The 20,659-nt window shown below is 34.1% G+C and overlaps 1 protein-coding gene across 4 annotated transcripts in view; it reads left to right on the top strand.

The window, feature by feature from the left end:
- The window catches only part of OLFM3 (olfactomedin 3), a 200,866-nt gene extending 182,450 nt beyond the window's left edge, over positions 1 to 18,416 (top strand). For 3 of the 4 annotated variants that reach the window (XM_011935206.1, XM_011935207.1, XM_011935205.1), the window contains 2 exons: positions 14,788 to 14,894; positions 16,057 to 18,416. In XM_011935206.1, the coding sequence (XP_011790596.1) occupies positions 14,788 to 14,894; positions 16,057 to 16,734 (785 nt within the window). In that variant the 3' untranslated portion in view covers positions 16,735 to 18,416. The remainder of the gene's footprint in view (positions 1 to 14,787; positions 14,895 to 16,056) is intronic. The other variant, XM_011935208.1, reaches the window with a different exon arrangement.
- The last annotated feature ends 2,243 nt before the right edge of the window (positions 18,417 to 20,659 follow it).

The following is a 20,659-nucleotide window of genomic DNA, read 5'->3' as shown; positions in this document are numbered from 1 at the left end:
TTATTAGCCATCCTCAGCTTTTTATTCACTTAGTAGAGAGGCCATTGCCACAAACAATGAATGTAACTTTTTCATGCTTTTTATCTCAAGAACTGGATAGTTTTTACTATCCCACCATGTTTAGGTCAATTAACCACTTATTGAGCATCTCCTGAGCAAAGAGGATATTTTATCGACTGGACCACAATCCTTAATTACAATGTAGAAAATGTCCAGGCAGAGCCATACAGTCATTTATACAGTGAAATATAAAGCCACATGGTTGCTGAAAAAATAAATAATTGAAACTTCATATTTTTTATTTTTAAAAGAGCCACTCTATTTGAAAGAAGAAGTGTGGTAGTATACATTATATATATTATTATATATGGTGCATAAATATATGTATGTGTATACACAATTGCAGAAGAAATGAAACATATAACTTTAAGTATAGCAGTAGGTTATAGTTTCATTAACACTCAATTTAGTGTTTACATTTCCTGGCAATTGGTACAGTTTGGATCAGTTCATCTCTGAGAACCCTTGAACTCCAAGGCTAATATTATCTCATAAATAAACGCCCAGTTATCCATATATCAGAATGCATACACTTGGGGAAGAAACCTGATGTTAACATCAGGACCATTAACAGAAAGGGTAGAGGAAAAAAAGCATATCAGGGGTTCAGTTGTTCCAAAAGGGCCTATAATTCAGTTGCTATGCTGCTCAGATCTAGAGTGGGACAATGGATAATTATAGAATCAGCAATATAGTAACAAGAGCAAGAAGGCTTATTCATCAATAGCATCTTCTCTCTACACAAATGCTTCTTAACCCACATGGCCAATTAGTACAGGGTAGAAATGGATTAGAGAGAAACAATAAAATTGCAACAATGATGAATGTGTTTTCCCTCACTTTTTCAGTGGATTTGCTTTTAAATAAATGTCACAGCGTACATCACATGAATTTTAAGATGCTAAAAACAAGCTAGTCTCATTGCCTACAAAATCTAAGTTTCCCCCAAATGGTAAATAAGGCCCCAAAGGAATCCCAACTCATCAAGACCACTGGGGCACCATGGGCACCATTTTGTTTATTTCTACTACAGAATTAAAGATTTGGAGAAATTAGGAAAATCTGTCAACAGCAATGGACCCTCTGGCCTGAATGAGGTACAGTAATGTCCTTTTCTAAGTCCTTAATGTACTCCAATGAAAGACGGAATAGAATAAAGTCCCCTGTTCTTAACTGAATCATGTCACATTCCTAGATATGCAGAATGTAATTGTAAGTATGTGGGAATTATACTGAAAAAAACATGGTTAAAGTTTGTATACACCCCTAAGAACACCAAATAGATATTTAATGTAGATTATAATAAGACTTTCCAGCTTTCCAGTCCTCTGCCCCTGACTCTGTCGTGTTAGTGCTGTTTTAGGGCAGTAGTTTGGTTCCATCTAGAGAAGCACTAAATTCTATTACACAACTTTGAAACTTCATGTATAACAGAAGGAACATTAGAAACTTAAGGTCACAAGTAGAGACTTGAGTTACTGTCTTTACTGTTTCTGCCAAATTAATTTTTAAATGAGAACCAAATTATCCATAGGCTAATACTTTAATTTAGCAATTATTTATTGACCCTGTAATGTGTGCTGGCACTTTGCTAGGTATTTGTGAATACAAAGATGGGAAAGAGACCATCTTCTTCCTGTCAAGGTTACATTTTAGTGGGGACATCTGACACATAAGTCAATAACTACAGCAATATTGAGTGCCTACTGCTTGACAAGCACTAGGCCAGCTGCTTCACATGTGCTATTTCCAGTCTATGCAAGACCTCTGGTTTAGGCATTAGTATCAACAACTTCACTAAAACAGATACGCAGAAAGTTTAAATTAACTTGTCAAAGATTCATGTTAGAGGCAATCACTTCACATGGAAGTCCTTCTGAGTTCAAAGACTGAAATTTCTTTCCTCATACATAATGTCTTTTGTGGGGTACAAAATAATAAAGAATGCCCCTAGATACATCTATAACTTTAATTTAATGAATAGAACCACCATCCACCTAATTGTTATGGAAAAAAAGAAGTTAGATTCATTTTTTATTCTTCCCTAAGCTTCACACCACCATTCAATCACAGCATCTTTTATCTCCCCTCTCACCAATTTCTCAAAACCACCTCTTCTACATCCTCACTTCCACCAACCTAATTCAGAGTGTCATTCGTGATTTTTCAACTGAATTACTCAAATGACCTCCTAATCATTTTTTTAGCTCTCCCTCACTAAAAAATATTTAGTGTGATCTTTCCCCAATACAAATCTTGTTATATTATACCTGTATTCAAGTGGTTTACATTTAAAATGGAATCCAAACACCTTTGCATGCTTTGTCTTCATGAAATGAACTCTGCCCGATTCTCCAGGCCTTGAGTTCCCAGGTTCTCGTCATGCACTCACTCTAAGTTTTAACCATTCTAATCTTTCGGTTTCTCAATTGTGCATGCTTTCGTTACCTTCTTGACATTGAACTTGCTCTCCCTTGTCATGGGACACTCTTCCTTCCCACTTTAACTATTCCATGATTTTTCCTTAATGTGGTTGGATTCCCCTGGCATAGTCTTCCCACCTCCCCTACTCTCCCATGACACTTAGTACATTAACACATTTTACAGAAAATGCCCATTTGTTTTTCTGTTTTAAATCTTCATACCCTTATAGATAAATTCTGCCTGCACTGAGAGATCAGAATCAACTTCTTGTCCTAGTTGAATTTTGGGAGACCATCACAGTATACCTGAAACATAGTGGACAAAAATTAGTGTCTGCAGAATGTCCAAGAGCAAATTTAATTTGTAAAATCAAAAGCTTCAAGTTGCTTTCAAGAAATAAATCAATGTGTGTCAAATATAAAACACATCAATATCTTTTACAAAGCCAAAAAGCTTCTGGGGTGAAAGGAAAATAAAAGCACAGCCTTTCTTTCATGTTTGTTGTCATTGCCAACTGTCCTCTCTTCAGTGGCAATGCAGTATCTCATTCCAAAACATCTGATACTTTGCTTTATTAGCACTTAAAGCGAGAGACACTGAAGATCTCAGTTAAAGCAGGAATTAACAAAAAAGTCAAGCTGTGTGCCTCAGGTAGAGAGGAGTGAGGTTTGACTCAGAAATGCAATAGAGGAAATTTATAAGAATATTCCTTTAAATTAAATTGAATCTTTAAATAAGTCATTTATCAAAAGGAGTCTTGCTCTTCCCAAAATTCTAGGTTGTAAAATAGAATGGCAATGTCTCCATTGTCTATGCATTTTATTCATTCTTCTGGAACTCTGGAACCTTAGTTATATTTTAGCCACATTTTTGGTAATTGGTAAATTTTATCATATATTTATTTTTCATTAATTCTCCTCTTTTTACCTCCTACATTTTTCTAGATTACACCTAAATTATGAGCCTCTTCATAATATAAAACCTGTATTTCCAAAGGCAAATAGGAATTGTAAAGTTAGTTGGGATTTCATAACCCAAGTCATCGTTCAGTTTGAATGCTGAACAGGCTTCTCCTTAAAGAAATGTTCATAATATAGGCTTAATCCCAGAAAAGGTAAAAGGAAGAGTCAAGGAAGTTTCAAAAAAAAATAAAAAGGGTGAAACTGAGTTAATATTGCAAAATGTGTGTTATTTAGACATGTTCATATTATTTTTGATCCCATTAGCCAGATAGTCATTAGAAACTCATTCAGTTGCTCTATCCAATAAAATATTTTAAATATCCATTCTTATGGATTATCTATTCTTTCCCTCACTAGTATAATTTGTAAGGCTAGACAAATAAAAGTTTAAATAACATAAATTTATTTTACTACCAAATGTATGGTACAGACAAATTTATTTTAAGTACCTAAATAGGTAGACTTTGAAGATCAAATCAGCAGTATTTCTTAATGCATGAGTTCTCTAATGGCCTTAAATAAAAAGAAATACCATTCTGTCCATAAACATATTCAGTAATCCATTTGATTTGTTTATAAGGGCATGGCCTTAGGATTTGAATCCAGAAGCTATTAGTGCAGGATATTACAGAGTAAGAAATACATATACATAAAAGAGAGGACAGATGGTTTTTACGCTTCATTAGTGCAAACAACTGATCTTCTGCTGAATCCCAAATGATATCTTTTCCTGAGCTACTGATTGATAAATATAGATTGTAACTGATTATAAGAAATTTAATGTCCAAAAGTCATGATAGAAATAAAATGATCACTTTCTTCAATTATTACATTTGGTAAGATGTATATTTCAGTACATTTTCTGAATATACGCATTGTGCACATGCAATATTTGATAAATGCTAATGTTTTCATATCTTACTGCAGACAGAAGAGCAGAGCAGGAGAAAATCAATGAAGTAAGACTCCTAACTTCCTTCTTTGCCATCCACCTTTGCAGGAACATTTGTCTTCCAGGCATTTGGGAAAATTACCCTTTCTGTCTGGCTCCCTTTGTCCTCATAAAAAGTGAGAGTAAAGTGAGAAAGATAATGATTTATTCGAACAAAAGGTAGTTTGAGGAAGCTGAGAAATAAAAAATGACTGTTATTGTTTATTTTCTGTTACCACATTTTACAATATCTGTGCTCCATTAGAATCTGGGGATACCTGTTTACTTAACACTAAGGTACACAAAATTATAAACAAAAATGCTGCCAGTTTTATACATTCCTGTAACTTTAATTTTACTAATTTCATTTGGCAAGATGATTTCTAGCTTAGGAAATCAATAACCATTTGTAAGGGAAGCATCTACTGAGAAGAAATCAACATTGAGAGCTCTGTCAGTTTTTTGCTTCCTGAGAATAACGGTAGATGATGGTGATGATAAGCATAATGCTGATGGTGTTTATTTTACCACAACCACAAATACCACCTTCTCTCCATCAGCATATACATGCTGTTGATCCACTATCTAATCAGTGTTCCCTTAGTTAAAATGAAAAATTGTCAAGCTCAGAATTTTCATGTTATAGATGAGGAAATTCCACTCCAGAGAATAAGTGCATTGTCCAACATCATACAGTGACTGAAAGCTGTGGCCTAGATTTGAAACCAGGCTTGCTAACTCATGCCTCAGTGTTCAAACCTGGATGGAATATAGCACTCTAAGAATGTTTCCTGGGAAATTAATGGGAGTAAAAACAGACAGACACTCACATACAAAAATTATAAAAAAAGGAAAGATAGAAGCATGATTACTCATGGTTACTAAACAGATTAAACTACCATCTGCTCATGGGCTTCATTTATTTAATTACTGTCTTTCACAACATCAGCGTATTGCTCCCTACTAGATTATTTTTATAAACAAACCTTTCTTAACCAACATCAGCACAACAATAAAAATGTCCTGTAATCTCATAATTTCCTACCCCTATCTTCCTGCTTCTTTTCCCTTGAAAGAATATTTTATAGCTGCTGCTTTGGTTTACGTTCTTTTCAAACCAACTTCAATTCATTTTCTGGGATCACCACTCTTTATCTGAGTTTATCAGCAGTGACTCTTGCTGCCACATTTTATGGTTATTTCTTTGATGTTCTGTTGCTAGACATCTTAGTGGTATTTGTCACAGGTCAGTACTACATCCTTCTTAAAACACTTTCTTCTTTTGGATTTCTTAATACCACATTTTTTTTTTATCCCACTTATAGCTTATTCATGGGCTTCTTTGCTGAGTCCTATAAAAATTGTGAGTTACAGAGTTCTCTGCTAGATACCTTTCTCTTTTCTGTGTATGCCTTCCCTCTGAGGTAATATGTACTCCTGGCTTTTACTGTCATCATTATGCTAAAAATCGTCAAAGCTGTGTTGTCAAAACTCGAAGGAGTATCTGTTCCCTAGATTCATATTACTGTGTAACAGTCATGAACAACTTAGAATTATCCTTGTTGGATTCTTGATTTTTGCTCCCAAACCCATTCCTCCCTCAATCATTTCATCTGAGTAAATGACACTAAAATCTGCCTAGGTGGACAAGTCAACAATCTAGATGTTATCCTTGATTTTTTTTTTTTTTTGAGTTTTTAAATTCCCTTTCTTCACATCTAATCCAAAGCCTAGTCCTATCCACTTTATTCTAAAAACATACCCCAAGTCCATCTACTTTTCTCCATCTCCACAACTGCTTCCATCATCATCTTTCACCTAAATTCGCCTGATAACCCTTTTTTATTATTTATTTGTTTGTTTGTTTATTTATTTTGAGACAGAGTCTTGCTCTGTTGCCTGGGCTGGAGTGCAGTGGCATGCTGCAAGTTCCACCTCCCGGATTCATGCCATTGTCCTGCCTCAGCCTCTCGAGTAGCTGTGACTACACGCACCCGCCATTAGGCCCGGCTAATTTTTTTTGTATTTTTAATAGAGACGGGGTTTCACCGTGTTAGCCAGGATGGTCTTGATCTCCTGACCTCGTGATCCACCCAACTCGGCCTCCCAACAGATAACCTTTTAATGCGCCTATCTGTTTATACTCTATCTACTCTGCAATTAATATTCTATACAGTAGCTAGAGAGATCTTTCTAAGGTGCAGCTTACATTCTGTCACTCCCCTCTCCCTTTAAAATAATCAAATGACTTTCCATCATTCCTAGAGTAAAATCCAAATCTTTCCTTCACAAATTTTACAAACTTAATGTGGACTGCTGGACTACTCATCTCTCCAACCTCGTCATCTTCTGTTCCAAGGGTATTCTAAACACACTGATCTCCTTTCTGTTTATTTGTTCCTCTTAACTCATCAAGCATATTAAGGCCCTTGCAATAACAATAATAATAGCTAATATTTATTAAGTACTTAACTATGTACCAAACACTATTTTAAACATGTAGCCTGTATTTTTTATTTAATCTTCTCAATAACACTTTGATATAGATATTATATATATTGTTACACGTGAGACACTGAGAGGTTATAAAATTGTTCAAGGTCTCCAGCGAATAAGGGACAAAATCAGGATTCAAATCCAGGCAGACTCTTTCGCCCATGTCCCCAACCACTTTAAGATGCTGCTTTCCCTCTAAATGGCTAAATCCACTAAACAGCTGCTCCAGTAAATAAACTAAAGGCCTAAATGTCCTTCTCTTGTCAATAAGATCTCAAATTAAATATCACACATTGAGAGGTCTTCCTTACCCTCCCAATGTCAAGTGACCCTCCCAGTCACTCTTATAAAATTGCCCCACTTAAATCTTGGCCTTACATTTATTTCTGTATGATGTATTTAGTTTGTTTTTTTTATATATTTTTAATTTATTCTTTCTCTCTTCTCACCAAAATGTAAGCTTCACCAGAACAAAGGTGTCGTGCTTTCTCCTTATTGTTAACTCTAGTATCTGGCATAGTGCTTTCTGCTAAACAAAAAACCTTAGCTGGATGAATGAATGAATAAATGAATGAAGCACTCTGGTTTATAGGTCACATACAAAAGCTATTCTTTTAAGCACCTAAAAATTTGCTTTCTAAGGTAAGATTGACTGGAGTAAGAATCAGTGTTCCCCACAAAACCAGGTAAAAATAAAAGAGTCAACTAGTCAAAAGACCACTTTACATGGTCACCAAATGTAGAGAAACTTTATGCAAAGCACTTTGTCCCCTACTCAGTGAAAAGTAAAGGACATTTTCATACATAATTATCATATACCTATTTTGGGTTTTAAGCAAGTATATTGCTTTTGAGTATAACATTTTTAATGTACTCACTATTTCAGAATAAGAAACCGAAGATGCAGTTATTATCTTTACATTGTTAAAGCTTTGGGACATAAACTTCATATATAGTATGTTTCTTAGATTAATACAACAAAAATTAGTTTACCCAAAGGATTTGACTCCAGGAGTAAAAGTTGTGATGGACTGAAGTCAAATAAAGATTAATACCATGAAGACAAAGCCTGGAATTGGACATTTTGAGTCACTGGGCAGAGACAAGACAGCTAATGGATGATAGACATGAAGGAACATAACCGAAAGATTACACAGAGAAGAATCAAATAGTGCAAAACACTAAGTACATAAGTGTTCATAAGACCTTCCCTGGTCAACACTATATATATATATATATTGATTTCCTGATTGCAGGGATAAGTTTCTATTATACAGACAGAACAATTACCTTTAAGATACATGTGCAGGAACAAATCAGTGAGATTTGGTGAAATATAACTTTATTTGATTTTTTTATGTATTCACTTTTTATAAACACTAAACACGGAGCAGTAGTTTAATTTGCTTGTTTCTATGTTGACAACTTATGAGTATGTTTTGTGGAAGAAAAGTAGAGGCAAATATGGCTAAACATAAGCTATATTTCAGGTTATCTAAGAAGACTGTCTTAAGGAATGCTGTTATGGTACAGTACTCATGACTGAATTTCAATAATTTTTATTTAATATTGACAAATATTTAGTGCACTCATTGCTATGTCCTTTTCTTCTCAATACAGATTTGGTCTGATATAGCATCTTTCTTTAAATTTCTTTGCCAGTTGATTTAAAAAAAGAGAAAAGAAGAAGAAAAAAGGCAACAGTAGAACCATAAGCAATAGTATTTTGAGAAGCTGTAACACACAATTTGCCTCCCTGTTCACCTTTGTATTCCCAGCACCTAGAATAGTTCTGGTACAAAATAAGTTCACAGTAAATGGTTGTCAAATTAATACATTAATTATTAAATCTTTAAATAGTAACCATTGTTTTTGCCCTCTAACATATTTCAGAGAAATGCTTAGTGCTACAAGAAAGTAAAGTTTGCTTTCTAAGGTAAGATTGACTGGAGTAAGAATCAGTTTTCCTCACAAAACCAGGTGCAAAATAAAAGAGTCAACTAGCCAAAAGACCACTTTACCATGGTCACCCAATGTTTAGTTTAAGAGCCAGAAGCTTTTTTTTTTTTTTTTTTTTTTGAGACGGAGTCTCGCTCTGTCGCCCAGGCTGGAGTGCAGTGGCATGCTGCAAGTTCCACCTCCCGGGTTTGCGCCATTGTCCTGCCTCAGCCTCCCGAGTAGCTGGGACTACAGGCGCCCGCCACCTCGCCCGGCTAGTTTTTTGTATTTTTTAGTAGAGACGGAGTTTCACTGTGTTAGCCAGGATGGTCTCGATCTCCTGACCACGTGATCCGCCCGTCTCGGCCTCCCAAAGTGCTGGGATTACAGGCGTGAGCCACCGCACCCGGCCCAAGCCAGAAGCTTTTAACCTCTGGTACAAATTCTGTCCTAAGTTTTGGCCAAAATCACCTAAGGCTCGAGCAGCAGTGTCCCTTTGCCATAGAGATGCAAGGCTGGATTAGATTCAAGCACCATCGAAGCCAAAGACACTCCAAGCCAGTGATATGCTGTGGATTGCTCGGAAATGTTGATTAGATAAGGCTCATGGTATGATTAGAGCTCCATGGACAGTTCTTGTTCAGGTTTCAACTAATCAACATCTGATTATGTACACCTCAACGTCTGAAATATGCAGACATTTGAGACAAATACCGGGATCGTGTCTTCTTGCTTTGTACAAATCATGCTTCAGTCTGGCTAATAAGGTACCTATACCATAGGAGGCAGTTTTTCTGGTAAAGCGAACTTCACTTTGAAGTTTAATTTTATAGTTTGGCCATCTAAAATGTTTAGTCAAACTCCTTAACTACAAAATCTATATTCATTTAGACAACAGAAAGAACTTGAGATCACCATAAATTTTGACCTATTGTGTTTCCACTTGGTAATTTCCTCTGAGTATAAAGTTTTGTGGGAATGCACATTACATTATGTTTATGTTTTATATTTGAGACGTTATATTAATCTATATTCAGAACAAAATTGGACTCAACTGACTTCTGAGATCCTGTGTATGTATATTTTTTCAAATAATCATAAAAACCATTCACATTTTAAAAATATTTTTAAGTTTTAGACTAACATTTTCTCCTTTGACTAGTGGATCTTCAACAGGAGTATATTTTTCCAAGATTGTAATCATTTAAATACTTTGAAAATGCACGTCATTCCTACTTGAATCGTATGTACAGCATCTTTTATTACAGCTCCTGCACATTTAGTCACCACTGTAAATTTTATTAGCTTTGATGTATTAAGTGATAAATATTATCACAATTCATAATATAAGTTCTATTTTTTTAAGGTTGAAAGAATTAAAGAGCAAGAGATTGCCATGTCAATTGTAAGAGCTAAAAGTTTAAAGAACAGAGTTTCAATCTATTCCTTGCAGGATGAAGACCAAATTGAAATGCAGAACATTCACAGTTTAAATTTCTGCAAACTGTTTACATCTTCCATTTTCATCTACTTCCTGGCCCCAAGGAAGCATGGCATATTAAACCTGGAAATGATTTTTCAAAAGGCAATATATAAATGTGATTTTTGCTTTATAAAATTAAAGGCTACTAAATTTTTGTAGCTATTTTAACTTTTTACATTATAACCTAAATATTATACGCACATAGCTGGGAAATTGTATGCTTCGAATAAAAAGCAACAGTCTCCTTCTTTAGCTCTGCTCCCCAGTTTCAACCACATTTTACAGTTTAATTTTAAGCCTATTAGTGATTATGTCTATATTTTTAATAACATGCTTTTCTTCTTCAATTATTTTGGTTTACAGTTTTAGACATTGTTTATTGACTTCCTGCTCTGCAAGATCCAGATTTAGATAACTTTGCCAACTCCACTTTCTTTCGTGTTTCTTCCTAATATGATTTCATGACTATTCACACTTCGACCCTACCAATTTTGTAGTTTCAAGTCTCAGATTTAAATCTTCATTATTTTTCAACAATCGGAAAAATCTCTTACCACCATATTTTTTAAATATGAAGACAGTTACACCCCCATCTTTCTTTCCATTTCCTCTCCCAATGTTTAATTCCCTAACAATGTGAACTTTACTTATTCTTCCATGTTGTCATGGTTGGAAACATTTTGGCTTTCCTGTAATCACAGAGCAGATGAGATGTCTAACAAGTTTTATGTAATTAGTTTATGGACTGATTCTACAAGTTAGACATGAGTGTTTAGATTATTATAGCAATGTTTATATTGTTCCTTGGGAGCTAAGTGGTGGACTTAGACACCTTTCCTTCCTCTTTACCCCCAAGGTCATATTTGTTCCATTCAATGGAGACTATTACTAGAGTTAAATTCAAGTGAATTATTTTATATGCATCAATAATTGCCTTTGCATTACCCAGTTTTTATAGAAGATCTCATATAGTCTATCTATGTACCAATTCCACTTATTTCTGAGACCTCCCTCTTGGAACTGTGTTTCCATTCTGGGCTAGTTGTTCTCAAGGTCCACTGCAGAGTTGTCATTCTGGGACAGAAAATCACTATTTTCCTGTCTGGTGCCTACCCCTGTCTTGGTGTACTCACTGCAATATATACGCAAGTAATTTCTGAAGTATATTCTGAATTCGTTGTAGGTAAATTTTTGGAAAGTGCACATGTCAAAAAATATCTTTATTCTGTTTTCTTCTGATTTTCTTCCTAAATATAAAGGCCCTCATCATTGTCTTCTAGCATCCAGTATTGGTGATGAGAAGCCCAATTCTGGTCTAATTCTACCTGTTTGCATGTGACAAGCTCATATTCTTTCTCTAAAAAGTTTCCATTTCAATTTACTCTTAATCTTGTAACATTTCACAGTAGTTTCTTTAGAAGTAGATCTTTTTTTCATTCATTATCATATGTTCTTTAAATCTGAATATTTAGGTTTTGTTACTGGGGAGATTTCCTGTATAATTTCTTTGATAATTTTCTCCCCTCTTTTTCTCTCTCCTCTCATTCTAGAAACCTTGCTCTCCAGATGTTGGAGCTTCTAGATTGATCCAAGACGTGTCCATGTTTTTTCTCTTATTTTCATTTTTATCTTTTTTGCTTTATTTTGGGGATAACTCTTTTTATCTTGCAACCTATTTTTTAATATAATTATATTTTTGTTTTCTAATAGTTCTTTTGTGTTTTTCTTTTACAATACACAGTATATATTACACAAATCTCTTAGAAGGTACTAGGATCTTGTTTATTCTCTGAGTCATCTCTTCTGTGGGGAGCCCTGGTTTTTCTGAACATTTACCTCAGTCATTCTTACAAACTTTCTGAAAATATCTGGCCATCCTTGGATATGCATACATTTTGAAAGTTTTGAACAATAAATCTGCTTGGAAACTCTTATTATTAAGATAGGGCTTGACAACTCTTTCTATGGTCAGTAGGAAGGGAAACCACCAATGTCATTGTGTAGAAGCCTTTGTTCTGGCCCTCCAATGTCTTTATTAGTCACCCTAAGTACTCTCAGATCACCAACATAGTTTCATATTTTTTTTCCTTTGTCTTCTGAAGTCCTACATCTACAGATGAAGATGGAATCAATTGCTTTTAATGCACGGTTTAAGTGGTGTACCTGTTTTCAGAGTCCCATCTCACTCCTAGCATTCTTTCTACTTATATTTCTGAGTCCTTTTTTTTTCTCTTCAAGGCAGATCATCTCCCTCCTTGGGTCGCGCTTGCTCTGTGTAGACACAAATGCATCTTATTCCATCTTCATCTTTAATGACCACTCTTCATCAACTCTGCCTTCTAGAAATTGGTTAAAACTTCTTCACTAATGGCTCTTCTACCTTTCTTTTCTTTTTTCTTTTTTTTTTTTCTGCTCATGGTTTACTCCTTTACCATCATTTTAATGAGATCATAGAAAATGAAAGCAGATAAAATCATGTATCACTCCATCATCTTAAGTCAGAATTACTTTTCTATGCTTAGAAAAAAAATCACATCTTTTATGATGTTTTTAGGGGAAAGAGAGGCCCTTCTATTTGTTACACTCTATTTACACTTGAAATTGTTATGCTCATATGATCTGTGGATTAAAAAATGTGTATGGGACATTATTAAAAATAATATTACTCCCACTTATTCTGCATTCAGAAAATATACTCAACTAGATCCATTCAGAATATGATTGACATTTTCTAGTTCAAACTGATACTATTTACTCATATATTGTTTATGTGTTTATAGCAGGTAGAGCTTATATATTCTAAATAGGCTTAATGCAAGGTCTTGCTATTCTATAGATAATGTCATAAAGTCTTCTGAATTATTGGTCTAGTTTTACTGATTTGAGGAAATCATAAAGTAACCCACTCTATGGATATAACGATACTATCACATTTGATTTCTTTTACATAAAGGGAAAAATATATTCAATTCAGGTTTTATGAAATGTTAGAGATTACTAAATTTGTAGTTATCACTGAACTAATAATTCAAAATATGTTACCATTCATCATCTTCCTAACTGCAAAGCTTAGTATTCTACCAATTATAAATTATTCTTATAAGAAGTACATATAGAGAAAACTGAGTCAAAATAAGTTTCAAGTTATAATCACTTTGTCTTTGATTTGCTTTGGGTATGTGTTCTTGTCTTTCCAAACAAACAAGGACCAACAGGAGCTAATAGAAATTGATCAATTCTAAATAGAGGAGGAAAGAAGATACGTAGAATAAATAGGACCCAAAAAAGTTTTAAGAAAAGAAAGAAATAGCAGAAAATAACATGATATAAATGGATGAGAAAGAAGACTTTTTTTGTTTGCACCAAAATCCAACATTTATAGGCAGTCATATTGCCTTTCACAATGTGAATAATTAATAAATCACTTTTAAATTTTGCTGTATAAAAATCTCATAAAACTGTATATTGGGTGCTATGCTTACTATGTGGGTACAAAATACCTGTGTAGCAAACCTGCACATGTACCCCTAAAATAAAAGTTGAATTTAAAACAAATAAAAAGAAAGATAAGCATAATAAGTGACCCAAACTAATATAATCCAGATAAAGGGGCAAAAATATTATTTTATAATATGGTTAAAACTTTATAGTAATCTTTTTTTTTAATCTCACAAAAATGTGTAACTTTTTGTTTGGTTTTGGCTTTGGCATTTATGAAGTCCAAGCTATCTCTAAGATCTTATTCACAGGCAGATTGGGCTGATAAAAATATTACAACTTTTTTCATGAAAGTCATTAATATTTTGTCATGTATTACATCTCCTCATCTTTCATCTACATGTGACTTCAGGGTCTGAGGGTTTGAGTTTTGGGGGTTTTGTTCTTTGTGTGTTCATATCTGCCCTATCAGACCTGTTATCTGTATAAGGCATTTACCTTTAAAAGCTCTACATCTTTCTTATAGACTGTGGTTGAATTTTTTATTCTTATAGCCTGTAAAGTTATCTTTCTTGGGGACTGCTTCTTGGCCAATATAGAATGAAAATCAATTGGTAGTGTTTTTCTGGCTGGTATAAGTTATCCATAGTCACAAAGCATAGGGACAGGGGAAGGGCAGGAGTTTCTAGCCATCAATTAAACAGATCCATGGGCAATTTGCTTCATTTGTCTAACTTTTTACTTAAGAGAAGCTGCCACTGAATTGGTATAATGATAATGATGTCCCTCATTTATTTCTTTACAGATTGTACAAATCATTTCCTGCTTTAAAATTTTATGTTTAAAATTTGGAGCATTGAAAAAGCAACTCCTCATGGTTCAATGTTCGGTTAAAGGCCCAGCACCCACTGTGAATAATCATTTATTCAGAAATGTTATATTAATCCCATGGATTGGCTTAGTTCTATGATCCCCTTCTTTGCTCTTAGTGTGAGTATGCGTACTGGAATCATTGGCTTTGTTCACCTAACATGTTTGTGTTTCTCTAATTTCAGCATGTGGCAAATTGATGAAAATCACAGGCCCAGTTACAGTCAAGACATCTGGAACTCGATTTGGTGCTTGGATGACAGATCCTTTAGCATCTGAAAAAAACAACAGAGTATGTTTCTCCCACAAACACCTTTGCTTAGAATTAAGTTCTGCTTACACTTTTTCTCTTCTGGACTATTCATTTTCTTCAGGGATATTTGTTTGTACTTGAAAACTGTTACATAATTTGCAAATAATTTGTTTGATATTAACATATCTAAGAAAGAATGGCAAATCTATTTTAGTAAAATGTTACATCTTCTAATTCATCAGTTTAGCAAATCTAACTTTATTGATTTTAGTCATGTTTTGTGCTTGAGAAGGGCTAACTTCCTGTATACTCTTTCTAAAATATGTTCCTTAATATGAAAACATAGCACTAAATAAGTGAAAAACTCAAGGGCAAACTTCCCTGCATACTCTTTCTAAAGTATGTTCTTTAGTGTGAAAAAAATAGCACTAAATAAATGAAAAACTCAAGGGCAAAACCAATTTACTAAATAAGCTTAAATATCCCTGAAGTCTAGAAGTAATTTTAAAAGCAATAGCACTGAAACTTTTGGGGGGTATTTTCATAAGTTGACAATGTTTGCGTAATATAAATCAATATACTAGAAACTTACCATAGCTCTATTTATGTCATATTACAGAACTCAGTGTAAATTAAGATTCTCTAGGGTTCCTTCCAAATAAGTCAGTTATTAAGTTAGTAAAATGGTTTCTTTAAAATGTAGTTTTACTTAAAAGCTAGCCCAATAAACAAGTGTTTCTAGAAGATTCTATGGTACTTATTTCAGTTTAATATGCAAAACTAGACTATACTCTTTTTCAGAGCAAGAGATAGAATAAATGTAATTTGCTGAAGGTTATGTTTGTTGTAGTTTTCACTGATTGCATTATTTATCAGGTGTTGTAATTTGCATTGACATATGCTTGGTTCAGTCAGTGACATGCACCAAATGGTCAGGAATTTAAAAAACAAAGAAAGAAAAAGCAAAAAAGCAAATTGATGTCAAGGTAGCAAATTCAGTTATTTCTTTTCCACATAGACAGACCATAGCAATATTTTTACAAAAGCCTGAAATGCATTGCAACAGGTCAGCAGTAAGATAGTGTGGCTTCCAGAGCCTGAGAATTATAATAATAAGTGCTGACTCTCACTGTCTTTCTTTTGGAATTATCAGAAAAGTACAGAATTTAGTCACTCCATTTATTTTTTTCCTTCTTCTCAGGTCTGGTACATGGACAGTTATACTAACAATAAAATTGTTCGTGAATACAAATCAATTGCAGACTTTGTCAGTGGGGCTGAATCAAGGACATACAACCTCCCTTTCAAGTGGGCAGGAACTAACCATGTTGTCTACAATGGCTCACTCTATTTTAACAAGTATCAGAGTAATATCATCATCAAATACAGCTTTGATATGGGGAGAGTGCTTGCCCAACGAAGCCTGGAGTATGCTGGTTTTCATAATGTTTACCCCTACACATGGGGTGGATTCTCTGACATCGACCTAATGGCTGATGAAATCGGGCTGTGGGCTGTGTATGCAACTAACCAGAATGCAGGCAATATTGTCATCAGCCAACTTAACCAAGATACCTTGGAGGTGATGAAGAGCTGGAGCACTGGCTACCCCAAGAGAAGTGCAGGGGAATCTTTCATGATCTGTGGGACACTGTATGTCACCAACTCCCACTTAACTGGAGCCAAGGTGTATTATTCCTATTCCACCAAAACCTCCACATATGAGTACACAGACATTCCCTTCCATAACCAATACTTTCACATATCCATGCTTGACTACAATGCAAGAGATCGAGCTCTTTATGCCTGGAACAATGGCCACCAGGTCCTGTTCAATGTCACCCTTTTCCATATCATCAAGACAGAGGATGACACATAGGCAAATGTGATATGTTTTCATTGATCTAAACAGTGTAATTTGTGATAAACTCTATAGGACCCCTTCCATTTTTTTTCTTCATTATTATTTTTCATCATTTCTCCAAAGCAAAGCATTTTTATTGTAAAGTTGGTGTTTCAAAAAAATAGCTGAGCTTGTCTAACTTACCATGTTGGAAACACATCTTAACTTCTAAATTTATAAGGCCTATCATGTCCTTGTCATGAAAAGCACTAAAACAAAAGAGTTTAAGTGGCTAAAGTCATAGTTTTGCAAGAGATAAATGATCTGCCTTATATTAGAGTCAGAGACTAATGGTGGCTTAAATGCATGAATGTCTTTTTTTTTTTTTTTAACTGTCATTTTTTTACTGTCTTTTGCTCCATACTAGGAAATATTTTGGTAGGAATTAGAAGAACAAAAAGCACTTTTACCCCATCTATTTCTTTAAAAAAAATGTAAGGGTTTCATTTATATTGAAAAACAATATTAATCATTTTGTTGTTAACACAATTCTCTGATGCGGTGCTGTACAGTCATTTTTAAATCTCTTGCTAACATTTTATTGGCAGTATGTATTTCTACCATTGTAACCACCATTGTGCTACTGTATCTCTTCACTTCTGTGAAAGTAATATTTTTTTATAAAATACACTGAAATTTAACCTCAGTAATTGAGTCCATTTTCAAGTGTGGTCAAGAATAATCTTCTTGGCTTACCCCTTTACATAAGCATTATAAACTAAAATGAAAACTAAACCAGATACCTTACATAGAGTCTTTATTTTACCCCAAGTGTATTGGGCCACTGACATTGAATGCAACACCTCTTTTCGTACACCTGAGTTACTCTGCTCACTCCACTGAATGCAACCCATATAGTTTTTTGCACAAGACGCAGCTGGATTCCAAATATTGGATTTGAGTTGACTCTACTCATTTCTTATATACTAAAGAAATTTTGTTCTTCATAGTTAAATGTACTAGCATTTAATTTATATTTTACATACAACTTGCAATAATGAAATTCCTTATGTCAGGACCCTGAAAAGTACATAAGCACGTTTGAAAACTATTAGAAAAAAAATTTCTGTAATGTCCTCTAGATTTAGATTATGAGCCTTGAGGCGTTATTGGCAAGATCTGTGCAAAGCAAAATGATGGGGAGACTTGGGAGTTGTCTTTGTGGTTTCAGAAGTGCAAATAACCAATTCAGAAAACAAAATGGAAAAACAACCTCTTGTTACCTTGATTCACTGTATGTGGAAAAATAATGTAATTGAAAGGGAAGAGCTTTAATAATACTTACATTAATAACTCTACAAAACATATAATCAAACTATATATCAAGCGTTTCATTGAGTTTGACTGTATTTTTCACATATTAAAAAAATAGTTCCCTAAGGCAGCTTTATGGAAACTAATATGGATTGGCTTTACAATTTAAAAAGTATATTCCATAATAAATAATAAAACATTGTTTTAAATATTGAGTTTCACACATACATAGTACCACAATTTTCTTTGAAAGATAAGGATGTAACAATTTAGATAAAGCATCATGTAAAGAAATCCTAATATGTAAGTGTAATTCATTTCAAATGTCACAAGTAAAGCATCATCCTCAAATATTTCACTGTCAAAATTGTAGAATTAAATGACCCAATATTGAAACTGTCAAAGTTTAACAATGATTTCTTTTTTTTGCCTACAAAAAGTTAGCATGAGTTAATGACTGCTCTGGGTCCTTTTGCAATATTTTATTCCTTTTTTACAAGTTGATGTAAGCTCTGGTTTGCTACTGGAAGTTGGAAAATTTCAGAGATTCACTTGTCATTGCACACACACCACAAAAATAATCAGTCTGTGTTCCATATATTGAGTTTGTATGAGGAAAGGAAGTCACTTTAATTTCAAAAAAAGAATGAATTTTTAAGTAGAGAGCCTCTAATAGATATCTGTATCATCACTATTTGTTTGTTTAAAACAATGTTATATGGTACCACATACATTCAAAATTTGGCTGATTACAGCTTATTCATGAGGTATGAAGCTTGCAAACCACTTTATTGTTTTCTAAGTAAGATTTTATTACCATTTCCAATTTATAGTGTATGTGCTGCTAGAGCAAGCACAGATATTATTATTGTCACTGGAAGTGGGGAAACATGAATTTAAAAATGTGATAATTATTAAACATTTACAGTTTAAAAGCATTTTTCTTAATAAATTATCAGTTTTGTGCCTGAAATAAATAAGAACTACTCTATTCACTGTTTTTCAAATCTCCAACAAATAAGATAAATCTTATGAGGGAGATAATGAATATTTTTAAATCATGCACATAATCAAAGCATTGGAGAAATCCAAGCTCAGAAAGTCTTAATCCTAACTGAACTATGTAACTGATATTTTCTGAATTAGCCAGATCATTAACAAGCTTTCATATCACTCATATAATAATATGTTCATGGTCTGATTGTGTCTGTGTGTTCTTTGTGGCGCTTGAATCACATGCTTATTATTTGCACCTAAACTTACATCTACGAGTTCAGATAATGATAGTATTTCAGTATGTTTCCAATATGTAGAGATAAAAGAAAAAATGACAGCAGATGTGTTATATAAATAGAATTATGATTAGTTAAGTTTCATTACAAACTCAGTATCTCTGATTCGTGTCTCCATACTCATGAAGTCATTTCACCTTTGTAGTCAGTAGTATTCTCTCTGATGATGAAATGTTATCTTCAGAAAATGATGTTAATTTCTTATTGTTTCTTATTCTTAATAAGAAAGAAGTTTTTATATCTTTTTTTTTTTTTTTTTGAGGCGGAGTCTCGCTCTGTCGCCCGGATTGGAGTGCAGTGGCCGGATCTCAGCTCACTGCAAGCTCCGCCTTCCGGGTTTACGCCATTCTCCTGCCTCAGCCTCCCAAGTAGCTGGGACCGCAGGCGCCCGCCACCTCGCCCGGCTAGTTTTTTTTTGTATTTTTAGTAGAGACGGGGTTTCACCGTGTTAGCCAGGATGGTCTCGATCTCCTGACCTCGTGATCCACCCGTCTCGGCCTCCCAAAGTGCTGGGATTACAGGCTTGAGCCACCGCGCCCGGCCTATATCTTAAAATAATTACCAAATTTAGGTGTATGAATTTTTCAACCAGCAAAATTATTTTAAAAATGCAACTATATAAAATTATGCTTATGTTCATTTCAAAATAAAACCAATTATTTCCCTATTAAGCTAAGTTTTACACGTAATAGTTCTTTAGTGTTATTCTCCTTAAAGAATAATTTACAAAAATTTTAAAAACTTATCTGATCACTTTAACCATTGCAGAGTTTGTAAAAGCCAAGCTTTATAGAAATATAATATTTGGAAAACAGAATCAAAAATGTCATCTTGTTGAATTGATGGAATAGTTATGATTAATTCTCTATTGTACTCTATGTGATAAAGTTCCCATGACATGATCAAAGGATGGATGCTCATGTGAAGACACAGCAAGAAGGAATCACCTATGAAGCAGAAAAAGGCCCTCACCAGACACAGAATTTACTAGCACCTTGAGCTGGGACTTCCCAACCTCTAGAACTGGGCGAAACACATTTCTGTTGTTTATAAGGTTTAAAAAAAAATGGACATCTAGAAACGAAGTGTACTTCACTTTCTCCATCATCAGATGATAAGTAGAACATGAGATGTGCTACTATGAAATAGTCTACCTAGTGTTCTAGGAAAGGAGCATGAATTATATGCGGACTCTGTAGGATGAAACAAAGCCTTCATTACTTAATGTTTATAGCTTTAAACAGTTATTTATAGACAGGCCCAGAGTCATAAATATTCAGTTCAGCAAGCAGTATCCTTACTGAAATCAAGATTATAGAATCATTTCTCATTCTAAACGTTAACTAAACTCAGCA

The sequence above is a fragment of the Colobus angolensis genome, unplaced genomic scaffold (genome assembly GCF_000951035.1).
Source record: "Colobus angolensis palliatus isolate OR3802 unplaced genomic scaffold, Cang.pa_1.0 Scaffold141, whole genome shotgun sequence".
NCBI classification, from domain to species: Eukaryota; Metazoa; Chordata; class Mammalia; order Primates; family Cercopithecidae; genus Colobus; species Colobus angolensis.
Note: the sequence above shows the minus strand (reverse complement) of the source record. Positions and strands in the feature narration are given on the sequence as shown.